Source organism: Cottoperca gobio, chromosome 21, assembly GCF_900634415.1.
Source record: "Cottoperca gobio chromosome 21, fCotGob3.1, whole genome shotgun sequence".
Taxonomy (NCBI): Eukaryota; Metazoa; Chordata; class Actinopteri; order Perciformes; family Bovichtidae; genus Cottoperca; species Cottoperca gobio.
In genome coordinates this window covers 13470591-13488044 of record NC_041375.1, presented here as the reverse complement: position 1 = coordinate 13488044, position 17454 = coordinate 13470591, and the positions used below count along the sequence as shown (strand labels likewise).

General features: G+C 38.0%; 1 protein-coding gene across 2 annotated transcripts; it reads left to right on the top strand.

Moving 5' to 3' along the window:
- Positions 1 to 1324: 1324 nt before the first annotated feature.
- Positions 1325 to 17121, top strand: cers6 (ceramide synthase 6). 2 transcript variants are annotated; one of them, XM_029459705.1, is made up of 11 exons: positions 1326 to 1669; positions 2817 to 2922; positions 3028 to 3158; positions 8503 to 8560; positions 10591 to 10641; positions 10752 to 10844; positions 13027 to 13155; positions 13403 to 13509; positions 14722 to 14878; positions 15056 to 15079; positions 16128 to 17121. In XM_029459705.1, exons 1-11 carry the CDS (start codon positions 1500 to 1502, stop codon positions 16308 to 16310), a joined length of 1209 nt encoding a protein of 402 aa, XP_029315565.1. In that variant the 5' UTR covers positions 1326 to 1499; the 3' UTR covers positions 16311 to 17121. The 2 variants fall into 2 exon arrangements, with proteins under 2 accessions (XP_029315566.1, XP_029315565.1); XM_029459706.1 differs by lacking the exon at positions 15056 to 15079 and having other exon boundaries at positions 1325 to 1669.
- Positions 17122 to 17454: the final 333 nt, after the last annotated feature.

The window sequence follows — 17454 nt, the reverse complement described above, 5'->3', positions numbered from 1 at the left end:
CATTTGTTTGCTAAAATGTAAACTTCGTTGCCCAATTAGAGAATACAATAAAGTGATAAGTGAGTTTAATAGAAATGCTTTAGCGACACAATACTGCCCTAATCAGCTGAAAATAAAATATGTTCTTCAACAATATAGTGACGAAGGGGCAATGAAAATAAGCCAAAGAAGGGACATTTAAAATTCTAAAAAATAAAAATGTGATTGACATTTATCCATCCAACCACTTCTTACATGAAAGATTTAATTGGGATAAGAACTCATGTGGATTATGTGAGAGAGATATTGAGACTGTATAACATATTTTCTGTGTAAACCTACAAGAATCTTGGCTAAATATATATTGCTACACCCTCTAAATGTGATGTTGAATAAAGATAGAGTACTTATGAATGAAAAACACTTGGACTTTGTGATGAACAATTAAATGTTTTTGTGTAAACACTTTATTCATAAATGCAAGTATTTAAAATGTATGACCCATATAAACGGATGGAAGAATGAACACTGCAAAAATCTCTTCAATACATGGTGGACAAAAAAGCCCTTCAACTTTTTAAGTTATTGAACTGTTTTATGCTGCTTGAGTTAAAGAGTGATCTTCACTCTTTGTTAAAGCAAAACAATGATTTGACAAGATATTAAATCTGTCTGTATAATGCAATACAGTTCAAATGCACCACAAGCTACAGCCTCAAAATATATATATATATATATATATATATATATATATATATATATATATATATATATATATATATATATATATATATATATATATATATATATATATAAACAAAATGCTAAAAAAAAAGAGAGAAACCTTTTCGTTTCTTTCACTTAAACAACATAAAAATACTCGGTCACATAATTTATGAATGTAACATCCCAGAGGTCAACTACATCCAAACTGCCAGCAGGTGGCGTGGTCGACCAACATGATGTCGCCTCGGGCCCATCGCTTTAGTGTTGCCATTAATTCCGCTTAAATTTCAGTTTAACAACATTTTTATTAACGATCAGTTTAAATTTGGCAATAATAATACATTAAAGATGACACCTCGACTAGTAGGCAGGTTATTACAGGGTTCCTCCTATAATATAACCGCATGAGATGTGTAAAACTAGCGAAATAAATCAAACAAAAAGCCATTTAGTCTTCTGTAGTCACTTCAGAAGGATACCTACATATAATGTTAGTGTTACTCTAAAGATGCTATACAAAAAGTGGTTTCCCTTGATTACGCCGTTGTACAGCCGGCATAACGTAAACCCACTGTATTGCATGACATTTCAACGCACCAATCACTTGCTGAGGAGCTGATTGAGTCTACTTCCCTACACTGGGATAGCTGAGGGGAAGCGGACGGACGGTGATCTCGCACGGATATCTCATCGTCAGCCGAGTGTGCACGGTCAGATCGCCTGTGAGAGACCTCCGGGATACAGCGGGCCATCGATTTATCTTTCCCCCAGGTCACGGTGTCTGCTGCAGGGAGATGGCCGGTATTTTGGCGTGGTTTTGGAACGAGAGGTTCTGGCTCCCCCATAATGTAACCTGGGCTGACTTAAAAAACACAGATGAAGCAACGTTCCCGCAAGCCGAGGATCTCTATCTGGCGTGTCCTTTAGCATTCTGCATCTTTATGATTCGGCTGGTTTTCGAAAGGTGGGTCAAAGCACATGCGATAATCCAGGTGTCTGTGGTACGGTTTGTTGTGTCGATGAAATGCTCCGGTGGATGATGCAGGCAGCACACCCCGCTGTCCATGTTTGTCAGTCTGTTATCTAAACAATGGCATTTTATCTGGTTAGCCCACAAATCACCACGGTTGATCATCCTTGTTTCTGCAGGCCTGTAGCATTACGCTCTGTCACAGCACACACAGTGCAGCTAAGTTACCATAACCTGCCCAAATCCAGTTGTTTGTCCTCTCAGCTCAAACCTGAATTTCAACAAAGAATCATGCTGGAGACCAGCTCTTTGTACCTAATCCAGGTGGCTTGTTTGAACTCTACTACTCCGATCATGACACAGTATATTATCTTATTTATGACTATTAGTGTACACTCATAAATATACAGTAAAGCCCAGAACCGTGATGGTCACAGCTATGCTTGTCTTGCATATGTGGGTCAGAAGATTCTTTATGAGTAGTGAGGCCCCACTGAACCTCTCACTAATGTTTAGTATTTATCCCTGAAAAACACAGTGTGTTAATAAATAAAGTGAAGATAATCTGAAACAGTGAAGGCAAGAGCCATAATGTATGACTTAAAGGTGTTAAATACATAATATACTGTATATATAATTAATGTTTTCACTGCATATTGTTTATTTACATAGTTAACTTGAGTAGCTATCACCGCAACAGTTTTCCAAAAATGTTGTTTTTAATGTTTTACTAAATGCAAGTAAAACAAATGGAAGACTACACATGTAAAGTGGTTTATAATGCCACATGCTTTGTGTCAAAAGGTGTTGAAAAAAATGGTGTTGTTCCCAATTGTTGTTTTATTCTACGTGGAAATGTCAACCTTTCAAACAGAAACGGTCTTCCTCAAGAAGAGCTGTGGGAGATCTCTTGTGTTCAAAACATTGTCCTTGTAGAGTAAAATAAGAGTTAGGAACAAGCAGATGCACATGTCCAAGAAGGGTGCAGATAACTGTTACCCAGCACCTGCAAATAATTTATGGATAAGCGTGTGCTTCCTGGTGCTTTGTGTCCCCATCCCTAAATATAAACACTTCATTAATTCACCTCATACTGTCTCTGTGTTGATCCGTAAGTGTGTCATTATATTTTTAATTGCAGGTTTATTGCGAGACCATGTGCCATGGGCCTGAAGATCCAAGCCAACGGGCCACAAAAAGCACAACCCAACGCTATCCTGGAGAAGGTTTTCACTGCTATAACCAAGGTGGTGCATGTGTTCTCCTTGTTATTTGAAATGCTTCGCCTCGTGATATTTGTGCCATAATGAAAACTACATCAAAGATATGGAGTGTTTATGTTCTCTTGCCAGCACCCAGATGAGAAGAGGTTGGAGGGCCTGTCCAAGCAGCTCGATTGGGATGTGCGGACCATCCAGCGCTGGTTCAGACAACGTCGAAACCAGGAGAAGCCCAGCACTCTCGCAAGATTCTGTGAAAGCATGTGAGGCAAATCACCTTTAACACCTCAACATACCCCGAACTGAGATGCAAGACACACATTTTGTCATAAAATCCAAGTTTGTGGAAATGAGCTTGCACAGGGTTTTAAATTTCCTGAGGTGGTGACGATTATATCTGCTTTATTGTTGTCACTTTATTGTTTGTTGGTAATACAGCTGTAAGTGAAGAGTCATTTGAATAGGCTGCGCTGCTTTATCATCCATAACACGGTTACCGTGGCAGTAGTAAGCACTGTGGTTGATAACTTTATCAGAGCCAGTTTCATGCTCTGCAAGTTCATTTTCTTTTTGTAAAGAAATGAAGCAAAACTCTGCAGCTGCTTAGAAGCACACGTTCAAAAAAAACAACATGTTTTACTTAAAGGTGGCAGCAATTTAAAGGTGATTTTAGCTATAACACATTTTCATTATGAATAATACTAATAAACTAATCCAAGAAAGGTCCACAATAGTGTTAAAAGGCCATTACAGTGACGTCTTCATATTGATTCTTATGTCTGGCCAATAGACCAAAACACAAATATAGGTTACGATGTTATAAAAAGAGATAAAAGCGGCAAGTCCTCACTCTACTATCAAAGAAAAAAGATGGTACGAGTTTAAATAGGCTCTAAACTGTGAGGCGTTCCCCAAAAGATTCACAAGTAATTTCTGTACTGGAATAACTGAAGCAGGATCTGACAGTCAAATGAAGATATCAGAGCCAAGCTCCCCCTCTTTGTCCCACAGTCCAAGTGAACACATAAAGTGAAACCACAGCACGCCAAGTGCCATGAAGTGATAGTAGCCCAAAAGAATGTGTGCAACCTAAACAAATAATATGATACAGTACAGGCTAAATACCTTTCTGTGGATTGACTAATCATTAATGTACTAACTGTTTTAGCTCTATGAACAAACAGAAGCATAAATGCTGGTATGGCCCACTAACAGCCTTAATGATGTTATTCAGTTTTGGTTAACCATTACTGTATCTTATATGGCTTATGAAGATTGCACCATGAATGCTGATGCTGCTGTAAGATAATAGTCAAACATGTCCTAGTGCGAACCAACAAACCCTTTCAGACTGTAACAGAGAACAGGCTAATCTGCAGTAGAGCATTTGCCATCAGGGAAATTGTAGTTACTTAGCAGTGTGATGTTAAAGGCCAATAAGCGAGTGTGGCTGTCAGAGCAGAGTCATGTCTGACACCGGTGGAGCCAATCTGGCAGTTTGAGACACAGGGAGCCTCACATCCTCTGATCCGCCTGAGGCTGCTGTTCACTCAGGAGAACACTGGCTGATAAAACCACTGGACTCCTGTTACAACATCACAGAGGAATCTGAAAACATGCCAACCTGCTTTCTCATACACCAAACTGAGTTTGTCCTCCTCCTTTTGGAACATGCTTAGCTGGCATTCAATCTGTTCAAGCAACAACTGTACTAACTGCTGTTATGGGCATGCAGCATAATTGACTGCAGAAGATATTGGGCTTTGCAGTAGTTTGGCCAAGTTTTCTGACTCAATTGCTTACGGTGCAATTCTCCAAACGGGGCCGGCTTCAGACCTTCCAGCAGTGATTGTGCTGTAATTAGGCCCTCATGCACAGCTGTTGCAGACTGATAGCATTCTGTGTCTCTCAGTCGTCAGGCGGCTGATCTGTTGTTTGTTCTTTTCATTATGCAAACAGAGAGCATGCAGCAGACACATGTGATCTGAAAATAATGAAGACTGCATAGTTTGTTTACCAGCTATTGTTACTGCCTCTCTTTTCCCAAAATATACGAAAAAATAAAAAACATTCCAACAAGTTCAAATATGGATTTTTGTTTCGCAAGAAACCTACAGTAACCCCTTTATTTTTTACAACAGAAACTGAAATCTTTCCAAAATATCTTGAAACAGGTGCTCTTCAGACTATTCTAGAAACAAATGGAACATCACTGGAGACAAGTAGTAGAGTAGCAGAGGTAGTTTGTGTTTAGAAAATGTACTATTAGACGACATGGAAAATGAATATGAGTAGTTTCTTTCAGTAGTTTTACCAGAAATGCCCTCCCCTCGTCAGTTCCCCTTGGTTAGGGCAGGCGGAGGAAGAAGAAAGCTTTGATGTCCTCAATAGTCCCTCTTGTCTGATCTTGTTTTTCTGCATCCTTTCTCTTCTCTACTTTCATTGAGAACAGAGGAATCATCATAAGCAAAATAATGCAACGTACAACTTTTTTAAAGATATGGAGACAGTGTATTTCTGTGACAATTACTAAATATAGTTACTTTTTTCATTGTACTATCTATCTTTGGCTTCAGTTATTATTTGATGTATGATAAAATAGAATGGGTTTTGACATGTGTTTTTTACAAGTTAAAAATCATACTTCCTTTTACAATATATTACAACCATGATGGCTCTTTTAAGCAGTGGTGGGCCGTCAGGGCCAGCAAGGCCTTCTCTGCTGCCCTAAACATCATCAGAATATACATTTAATTTTTATATATTTTTTCCACAAATATGTATTAAATTATTCCCCATAGTCTATTCTCTTCATTTCATAGCTTTCCTCTTGGTTGCGCTGCTTCCAGCCTCAGATTTGGAGGTCTGGCCTTTATGTTAGAGCCTCACAGGAAATGTCAGAGAGTTAGATGCTGGGCTGCAATTTTGCCTCATCTCTTGGTTTTATCAAATGTATAACTAAAAATGAAATGAAATGAAAAAATGTATCTCTTAATGTTAATCCTCTTCCTTACTTTCATTAGACTCAAAATCAAAGCCTGCAGTTCATTCTCAAAAATGAATAAAGGCATTTACCTCTGCAGAAATATGCTATAAATACCAGCTGTATATCCAGCAGAATATCCTCATTACTGCTCTTCCTATAACTGATATGTTGGTGTATGATATTCAAACCTTTCAGCCAACACACCTCCCTAGAAGCAGCTCAGCAGACACCAAGACGACAACTAATAAGCTAGTTTGTGCTCAGCAGATGCTTTATGGGATAGCTGAGAGATGAGCAATTTACATGTGTTCTTGAGGGAGGACAGCCACACCCGTGTTGTTCCTTAAATTAGTTGCAGTCTTCTAGTACCACATTAAAATAACTGGCTATCAACAAACTTTTTTGGCCAATTTGAAATCAAGCCTAGTAATCAGCGCAAATTAGACAAGAACAGAAATGTGGAAGGGACAGCTATTACCGCCTGAAGAGTAAAGGAGGTGACTTAACGGCAAAGAGGGATTATATCCAGGCTATTGCACAACTGTATGTTTATCAAAGCTTGAGCTTCAGGACTAATTAGTGACATTGAACTAATCAAATGCAAACAGTTACAGCCAGCTGGTGCTACTCTCCTGGAGAAGTGACAACGTGGAATTAAATGAGCCAGTATGGTCTGCTTGATATTATTTTATTACAAATCCAGGTGCTCATCACTGAGTTTTTAATCAAATAAAAGTTGCCATATACATTTGTAAGTTGTTTACGGGAAAGGTTCATCACAACACATTAACATAATTCTGTTAAACACAGTTACTACCCAGCACCAATGAATTTAAAAGTTTCTGCCTCATTATGTGCCGAAAATAAACAGCAGCTCAAGGATAATTAAATGCAAATCCTTTTAGTTTTCCCACAACCAATCTTTATCCAGACTGTATCTGAAAACAAAACATAACTCCCAATGACAAAAAAAAAAAACGAGTCTAAATTCGGGGAAAGAAAACTATTCACGGGAAGCAGTTTGTGAGTCATTGTGATTGTACATATATATATAGCAGCGATTCAACAGCACTTGAGAAAGACTCTGTCAGGCTTGATGAACCAGTTGCCATGCAACAGTCTTTACTGTGTGCCAGGTAGACTTTAATGTAGTTAATTAGGTTGGACAGTACTGTTGATCAAGCAAAACAAGCAACTAATGATGTCTTCCACCTTGCTTAGAGTTTCTCTTGCGTTCATTACAGAGCTACAACTGAAAACCTTGAGCTCTGTTGAGCATGCACTGCGAAGCTGAATTACCCTCTTCTCTTTTTGTTCTTGTCATGTTGTGTTTGGAGGCTGTAGATGTCAAAATGTGTTTGATTTGAGGTCAGCTGGAACAACCACACGGCACAACCTTTAAAGTATGCAAAACCTCATCTCACATGACAGGTTATACAGCTTCTGTCACAGCCGTGGGAGTCATCAGTTGACGTTTTCTTCCATGTCAAAGAAGTGAAGCTTTGTTTTGTGCCTCTTCTGTATGTTTTTCTTCATGAATGCTATTGCATTGCAGTGTGTGTTATATGTATCCTAGAATATAGGCTCCACTGCGGGAAATCATTTAATCCTCAATTCTACACAGATCTAATTTGTGAAATACTCTGAGAACTAAAGAATGCACAACAGGGGGTCTCTCATTCAAGAAAATGAGCTGTTGTTCGCTGCAGAAACACAGGATTTCGTCTGATGCAACTTCCAGAGTTCTGTATAAAGGGGGCTTGCTAGTTGTACAGTCTCAAATCCTTCCTCCCAGTTGCTGACTGTTATAAGTTGGTTATATATATGCACATCACCCTGCTCAGCAAGGCTTTGATCACTGAAGTGTCAGCTGAAGCAGTTTCTGTTCTGCCTGTAAGCTCAGACCTCAGGATCACTTTCCATACCATTTTGTTGCTTTAGTTACTGTAAATGACGTGCAGGGTTATATAAAGCACAGAGCAAGATGGGCTGGGACAGTTAGAGTGTCTTGTCTTTTGCCCAAACCCATGTGAAATCAGTGATGTCTATTTTCAGTGAGTGGGAAATAAGAGGACCTCACACCACTTCAAATTTCTGATTACAGGCATGACAGCCACACAGTGTGCCAGTGTGCTGCACCTAGGGACAGAACTACATAAGTAGTATTCAGAACAAGTTGTGTTCATGTACACGTCCACTGGTAGCCTAATGTTTATATTTTGGGATGTGTCTGAACTTCAGGATGTGATGCAGCTACATTATTCTCTATATATTGTTTTTTAGCTAATTAAAACACTTTGATTTTCTCGCTTATTTACTCATCCTTATGCGTTATCCCAAATTAAAGTATAGACTAGACTTGAGAAATCAAAGTGGAAAAGAGAAAGAAAAAAAGGCTAAACGAAAACAATTACAAACACACTGCACAGCTAAGGGCTACTGTCTTTCACACTTCCAATTTCAAGGTAGGGGTCCTTCACATTTAGCCCATGACCTTACTAAAAACTGACATTGTTATGCCCTAAAACAAAAGGAAAGGTTTGTTAAACAAATGTAGTCAAATGTTGAGCATTTTGGGATTTATATTCATTGTATATTTTGTCTTTCTTTATTTCTTTTAGGTGGAGATTTACATTCTATCTATACATATTTACCTATGGAGTGCGCTTCCTTAAAAAGGTAAGTTTTCCTTACAGACAGAGGACCACCAGCCTGCTGTTATATTAAAGTTACAAAAGAGTCACTGAGTTTGAATCAATTTCTTCTACAGCACATTTGGAAGTACATGACTAGCATGAAAATCCTGTGGTTTCTGGCATGGTTAGTGTCTAGTCATGAGACTGACAAGTAAAATTGATTGTGCATGGGACTAATTTTATAAAGGCAATTTGTAGATTGGTAAAGCCTAGTACAAAAAGTATTCATTAATAATGGATCTTACATGGAAAGAGAGCAGCTGACAAATCAAAACCTTACCAATGCTAAATAATGCCATCCATTAAATATACTATCCATTGTCCACAAAGTATCAAAAGAAAGACAATTCATCACTGAGTCCTACAGGACTACAGGACTAGCACAAGTCCTCAGTGAAGAATTGTCTTTGGATCGTGAATGTCTGCTTCTGAAAGTCATTATTTACTTGTGCCTGTGCTGGCTGTCATCCATGTAGGATGTTAAGATAACTAGTGTTATTTGTAAATGTTACATAGGCCTACCTCAGAGTGCCTTAAAGATGCCGAGTGTTAACAGTAAAATATGTTTCTAAATATCTCTTATCTCTTAATAATATTACTATCGAGCTGCTTTAAACTCAGATTAGGCTGTTGGTGTCAGTGAAATCTGGCAACACCTCGAGCTGCTTTATTTAGCGCTTCAAAATAAAATTAGCATGCTTCACATTTGACGTTTTGTTGTGCTTCATATCTAGCTATACACGTAAACAACGAGACACAATGACAGTTATGTTACATTTGTCAAATTGTCCAGGATTTTTTTCGTTTCTAAGATGCAAAACCAACCAACTGCAATGCTGCCGTTGAACGTTAACGTAACACACTAGTACTTGTGGGGACTCGCTTAACGTTCACATCTGCGTGTGCTAGCAAGAACATTATCATAGCTACAAGCGTCCTAACCTTTCTAACAAAGATAACCCCGACTCAACATTTATTTTTTATATTGAATGTCTGCGCCAATGTTCACTCGGTTTGTAAAAATGGATAATGTTATGTTATGTTATGTTATGTGCGTGGTGGCGGGTCGCCGTACCGTGCGAAGTTCAGGGGCTATAGGATGTTAGAGTATTCAAGGACTCCCAGAAAAAACAGCTCTCCCTGTTTAAAAAGTTTGATCCATACTTGTGAGAGTTTAGAAATTATGGTAATATAGTGCCAGTTAAATATTACAGAAACAATTGGAAGAGATAGATTCATATACATCTCATTCATATATTCATAAAAATGCATACATGTATATAATCAACAGAGCAATACTTGAGATAATAGAGTAGGAAAAATCTTTCATAGACACAAGTTGCATGATAAAGCACGTTGTGAAAATAATTAATTCCCTGGCAATCCCCGCTGCAGGCTCTATCCAGTCTCTGTGGAATTTATTAATAGAGCAGGTCTGGAGAGAAGTGCAGGAGACTTAAACTCAGTCACAGCGATGGCTCACTGTTAGTTTATAACACATTCTTATGTATCATAGTTACCATTTCTCTTGTCGTCTTGATGCCATTAAGTTATTATTTAGGACTTAATATGCGAATGACCCCCTTGTTTCTTTGTAATCAAGCTTCCTTCATTGTCAACGTATGCACTATAACAAAATCTCGTATAACAGTTAGTATTCAGTATTTTAAAAACCACTTTGATTTAATTCAGAATCCATCAAGGAACTTATTTTTTGTTCAGTGTTCACATTGATGTTCATGTGTTGGATCTGAAATGGCATCTTAATTGAACTCCAACTGTATGTGTGGTAACAGCATAACACTGTGTTTATATTGTAGTTAATGGAGCCTGCTTTTTCTAGGTTTTATTAAAATACAACATATGAGATTTTGTCAGGGAGTTTTTACAGTAAATTGTATTACAGTGCTGTCTAATTAAGTTACATTTAAAAATAGTGTCTTCTTTTATTGGTTTTATATTATAAAGGTTCAAAAGTATTGATTTTTAAGTTACTCTTTTCATCTTCTGCAGACTGCATGGCTTTGGAACACTAAAGAATGCTGGTACAACTACCCTTACCAGGTAAAAGTATTTTAATGAACCCATCCTCGGTAATCATGACAAGACAAGATGACTAATTACCCTCTTCTCAAATATTTATTTTAACCTTGTTCCTTTTTGTGTTTATGCAGCCACTGACTGTGGACATCCATTATTACTATATACTGGAGCTGTCTTTCTACCTGTCCTTATTCTTTTCCCAATTCACAGACATCAGGAGGAAGGTAAGAATGACTGCAAGTCACACCAAGACATACATCACACATCTTCAATAACATGGATCCATTTGTTAAAAGATCCACTCTAACGCAAAATGTGACACTTTAAATTACTTTTTTTGTTTTGAGACATTTCTGTTCTGTTTATGTAAGTAGTTCTGTCACAGAAAAGATGTCATAATATTTCCTTATTCTGTCCACCAGCCATGGTTCTGTAATGTTTAGTCTATTTGCTTGTGACCATATTTGCTTTCCGCCTCAGCATATTCTCACTGATGTGTGAAATAACAACATTTTGCAAGGGCAAAAAGGATTAATGCTTTTTCAAACATTTAGAAAATGTCTCTGTTAAACTTCACAAAAACCTTTCTCAACCTTTTCCCAACTATTGGTGTAGAGTTTGTCAGCAATATATTATACTTTTATAACCCGTTACATGATGTGTGGTGTTGCACAATACTCAGATATCGTACAGAAGGTTGAAGAATAGATCAACTGACATGATCTTTCTTCACATAATGACATATTTCAAGTATATCAGACAAGAATTCATCCTGGTAAGAATAGCAATAACAAGAAGGCATAGTTTTATAACGCATTCATACGTAATCCTGAAACAATTGTCCACAATTAACACTCACACATAGGACAAGTATTTTACATGTCACTGACAGCATTGCCATCTTAAATGTTGCTGCAGGTGACATTGACTTTACATTCATAATTACAAATCAGAATATGAGTGTATAGTGTATACACATTATGCACATTGTACTGTACATAAAGTTTAAAAGGTCCAACTTGGTCATCGTTTGTAAGAATAAAGATCAGCTTGTTCAAACATTCTTCAACTCACTTTCATCTCCTTTTTTTTGTTATGAAAATGGCTACACTTTTGATTCATTTAGTATCAATTTGCATGCTTTCCGACCATGATCTTACTCCTGTCTCCAGTCCATCCCCAGCTCTGCCCTCTTCACAAAATCACTTCACTCACCGCACTCGCAGCAGCCCCCATGATGCCATGCTGTGTATGCCTTCACTCTGTCATCTCTTTGTTGACTGTTGGCATGTTGTCTGTTTTTGTTTCTCCTTTCAGTTTTTTCATGCACAGTACTACACTGAGGAGGTCCTCTGCATCCCCTGCCAATTCCAGTATGTTCTCCCCGCACACTCTGGCCTTGCTTTCATTCTGTATCTTGCATCATTACTCTTCCTTCTCATCCTCCTCCTCATGCTGTCACCATGTTGGACTGGTTCTGGTTGCTTTGAGCTGACACATTTCTTAAGATTTTGCTAGAGGAATGCCACCTGTCATCATCCATGGTCACCTGGAGCTTCGTTCAAGGCTATACCAGACTTAATGGCAAGACAGGACCAGAGCTAAATTGTCATATATTTTAATTTGAACTTTGATCACTTTAAGCTTATTTGATCTTCCTTCCTGCTTGATTTTGATTTTACAGAGATTTTTCCTCACTTTCATACGGTGGTGGAATGTAACGAAGTACATTTACTGCAAGTTCTGTACTTGAGTATTTCCATTTCATGTCAGAGGCAATTATTGTACTTTTTACTCCAATACATGTATTTGACACTAGTTACTTTAAAAAATAAGATTTTAGATACAAAACATGATGAGCATATAAAATATAATACATTGGTATAGATTAAACTACCCAACAGTATATACAATCATTAAAAAGTACAACTTTTATACAACCGTATAATACTGCTTTCTAATTTAAGCAACAGTAATAATTATTTAAAGATAATGATATATATATATATATATGCTTACTATTTTCGTTTGTGTGGGGAGTTATCATTGTCTTGTCATCACTTTTTATATCTTTTAAATTGCTGTGCCAATTAAAGTGGCACAGGAGAAACACGGCTCACCAAGACAGAGAGCTTTTACTTTGAAAGATGTCGTTCCACACAATAGTCACATGTGCAGCTACTTATAAGGCAAGGCAAACTTCAAGTCCATGAAAACATTTTCAAAATACAAAATTATTTACAAAACGTTATGCATTACTGCAATCTCACAACGCTATTGTGTATGCAGTCATGTCTGTACTGAAACTAGATCCTATGAGTATGTATCATATGCAGTGGCTCAAACAGCCGTTGAGGCCGTTCTTTCTCTAGTTGTGTGACATTTCCTTGGCATCTGTGTCCCCAGGATTTCCTGATTATGTTCCTACACCATGTGACAACAATCTCCCTCATCACCTTTTCCTACGTGAACAACATGGCACGAGTGGGAACTCTGGTCATGTGTCTCCACGATGCAGCCGACGTGCTGATAGAGGTGAGGATGGTAGACAGAATAAAAGGCTGTGGATGGATAGATTGGCATTGGTTGGGTGTGTGGGTGGACTTTACATGCTCAGATATCCATCTTCATCTAAATGTAACTACAGTTTTTATAATGTGGACATTATGTCACACTGTATTATACAAGCACAGTGCATGTTGAGCATACTCTTTGTCAGAGATATTTCTAGCAGTTGTTCACATGATCAGGTTAATGACTGTTTGTTTTTTCTTCTACCAAGGCTGCCAAGATGGCAAACTATGCCAAATGTCAGATACTGTGCAACCTCTTGTTTGCAATGTTTGCAATTCTCTTCATAAGTTCCAGGCTGGGAGTTTACCCTGTCTGGTAAGTGTTATTCTCTTTCTTGTGTAACATAGTTAGCATCCTTTTAAAGGCTGGCTTCACTGAAGTGTGAGTGTTAGTGTTGTCATTTTAATACAGTACAGTCCATACAGGCAGTCAGAGACTTAAAGACCTGTGCAGCAGATGCCCCAGATGCTCTGCACATTTTGGCATCCCTAGAAATGCATGTCAGTGCCACAAAGATCTCAGTGCTTTTTTTATTATCTTCACAACAGTTTGCAGTTCAGACACATCTCTAAATTGTGTTGCTAAGTAATAGTTACTATGGATACAGCAGCTTTAACCTCTCAAAAGAAAGTCAAACAAATCAGCAAATGAAAAGCAGCACAATACGCTTTCATCTGATTGTTAAAACATCAACGTTTCTTTGCATTTATTCAGTATTTTGTGTTTATAACGGCTATAACGGGTTATATTTGCCGACCACAAATCAGTTTTAGTCTTTGGAAGTGGACAGCAGTCATCTTGCAGTCATCAGCAGCAGTGTTTTCACACCTTTCACAAGCAACGGAAGACATGATTTAGAGTTGGGCAGCTGCAGTTGCTTTTCTTGAGGTACCATCGATTGTTGATCGGCATAAATATTCTATTTTAGACATTTAGATGCTACTCTAAAATACAGACTGTGCAGCATTTAGACAGCTTTTGAAATATTATTAGCCGACACCCGACAGCTCTCTGCCTTTGTTTCACTCTAATATGATGATGCTACACTACATGTAGTCACCACACCAGTAATAAAGTTGTCATTACTGTAAAGCTGTTGCCATGGCTTCGCTATCTGGAGGATAATTCACAGACAGCCTTTTGCAGGATTTATCTCAGGGATATATTTAACACAAATCCTTGAAGTTTTTATCGCATGTCATGTGAAGCCAGGTCATTGATTTTTCTGCTCTATTAGCCATTTTAATTACATTAAGATTTTCTTTGTGTACATCAATTGGATAATAAACTATATGTTTTTTCAAAGACACATCTGTTTGTGCTGCAAACACATAATTAAAGGGCAGGTATTCCAGGAAAGACAAAGAGCTGGAGCAGAGCCTGCCTCGTTTTGGTTTGGCTTTGTCTCCCTGCTTCTCAGGACAAACAATAAGTCCCCCACTAAGAGAGAGAGCTTTTGCTCCCTTGTGTTTTTCTAATGAAATTTCTGAAGTTAATTATTTCCCTCTCCCTCTGTTGCTCTGGAAGGATTTTAAATACCACCTTGTTCGAGAGTTGGGAGATTGTAGGACCCTACCCGTCCTGGTGGGTCTTCAACCTGCTTCTGATACTGCTGCAGCTTCTTCACTCCTTCTGGTCCTACCTCATAGTGAAGACGGCATGTCGAGCCATCTCCAAAGGAAAGGTGAGTCACTACACTCAGCTCCTCTTTTGAGCCCCTCTGCATAATCCTTCCATTTATACCTGTTCTAGCATAATAGGCTGTTTTGCTGCTAGTACATAAATAAATACTGTGTATTGTTGTCAATAGCCACTTTTGACCCCCCCTTTCTATTCTTTATGCTAACCTGCATCCTTCAAGGTGGGAAAATGGAATCCGTTGCATGTAAGTAGCCTCAAAAGGGAACATCTCAATCAAAATGGTGTTCTGCGTGCTTGGAATAATGTCATGTCTCTGGCAGCCATGTAATCATTTGCATTCATCGTGATCCTGATTTTCAACCAGCCCTTACCTAATCAGTGCATCCTCTTGTTTCGTTCCACCACTTTGGTCCAGACTGAAATATCTCAACAACTGTTTTACTACGTAGGCTACCGGTACTTTGGTGATCTCCTGTCTTTTCATATAGCGCCACTAGCAGGTCAAAATGTCCACTTATCGGGGGAAATCTCAACATTTACTCGGTAGATTTTGCACAAACATTCATGCCCCCTTCAGGGTGAATTGTATTAATTTAAGTGATCCTCAGATTTGTCATCTAGCGCCATTATCAGGTAAAAAAACTATTGACATACATCAGCCTCAGCTGTACATTGTGTTAAGTGCTAATCAGTAAATGTTAGCATGCTAACATGTTAAATTAAGATGGTAAACATTCTACCTGCTAAACATCAGCATGTTAGCATCGTCATTGTGAGCATATTGCAGCATTTAGCTTATAGCCGCTAGCATAGCTGTACACTCTCCAATCTCATCATAACTATTTGTTGCAGACTTTTATTGGTATTCTTGAAATTATTTTGTCAATTTATCCGTTAAGCTTGTTATATTGGATGCATCTAAACTTGGCATGTTAAATTATATAATGTCAATGCTAAGAAATATATTAGTTAATTGATTGAAAGTAATCAATTAATCATCATTATCATCTCTGTTTTATTTCATTTTGAATTCAATATTTTTGGGTTTTGGACTTTAGGTAGGACAAAGCAAGGTCAAGCTCTGGGAGATAGTTTTGTTCACAGGTCTCTTTGCAAATAGATTGTGTGGATTTTACAGCCCGTGTCCTGATATTGATTACCAGAACACCTTCCGGATTGACACACAAAGGCCCATTTATACCACCGCCACACGTGGCTGCCACAGATAATGACACAGATAAGAATTTGAATGGGAAAAATGTAATCTCCAAACATCCCTCTTATTTCTGCAGGTGTCTAAAGACGACCGCAGCGACATTGAGTCCAGCTCTGATGAGGATGACAGCCCCCCACCTAACCACAAGCACCACAGCAGCAGCAGCAGCATCAGCAGCAGCAGCACCGCCAATGGGACCAACAAAAATCACGGGACCAACGGCTACCTGACAGGGGCCACGTATCCCGACGAACACTGACTAATCTGATATTACAACACCAGAGCCATGCTACAGACACCATCTGTGTGTGTGTGTGTGTGTGTGGGTGTGTGTGTGTGTGTGTGTGTGTGTGTGTGTGTTGAAGACATGAACAACATCGCCTGTCTGGTACTGGAACTTCTTGATAGATTTAAGTGAATGCTGTTTTGTCATTAATTTGATTCCTTATTAATTTCCTTGCGCAATTTATTCATCGATATATTTGCATCAAACTGCACTCAGTGAAATATCAAAGCACTCCTATCGGTACAACCCACTCTTTGTTTAGCCGATGAATAAAAGCATTCCACTTTATGGTGTAAGCATGCTACTTTAACATACAGTAGTCTGGCATACTGGGGGTGTTTTTTTTCTTATGTTTGTGTCTTTATATGTTATTTATTTTTTATAAATAGGTTTGCAGGTGGTGGGACATCTATTTTACTTTGATGTCAGTGTTAAAGATGAAATAATCTTGAATAACACAGCTTATTTTTTTCACACCACATCATGACGAGTACTAGCAAAATGCTAAAGAACTGGGTTTACTTTTAAAGCTACACCCCCAAAGATATGCCAAAATGTGTGAGATTACTCACATTTTAAAACACATTCTCCACTCAAACTGTATATGAGATGTCAATAACAGTATTATGTGTGTGCATCAGATACAGCTAGATGCTGTATTCCCTATTAAAGCATTTTGTTAAGTATTCTGGTACATTTCTGGTAAGCATTTCATTAAAGGCCATGTGTCCTCTTAGGAGGCAGACATGAGTTGTTTGAGTTATTCAATAAAAAATAAAAACATGAAGATTGCAAATGTGTGTGAGTCGGTTCAATATGCATAATCAGTAAAGGCTAAAAAAAATATCAAACCCTGGTGGTGAATTCAAATTTTTATAAAGAATTATATATATATATATATATATATATATATATATATATATATCATTAATTTTGGTCATAAACAATGAGTATGTATAACCAATAACCAAGAATATGTTGCATGCGAGATCACTGTCATGGCTTACTGGGACTCTTGGACAGAAGCCATCGTTAGTGGTATCAGCACTGACTATAATCAAAAATGTTATAATAACGAATCACACGACTGCTTGTATGTGAAAGGAGTCACTGACGA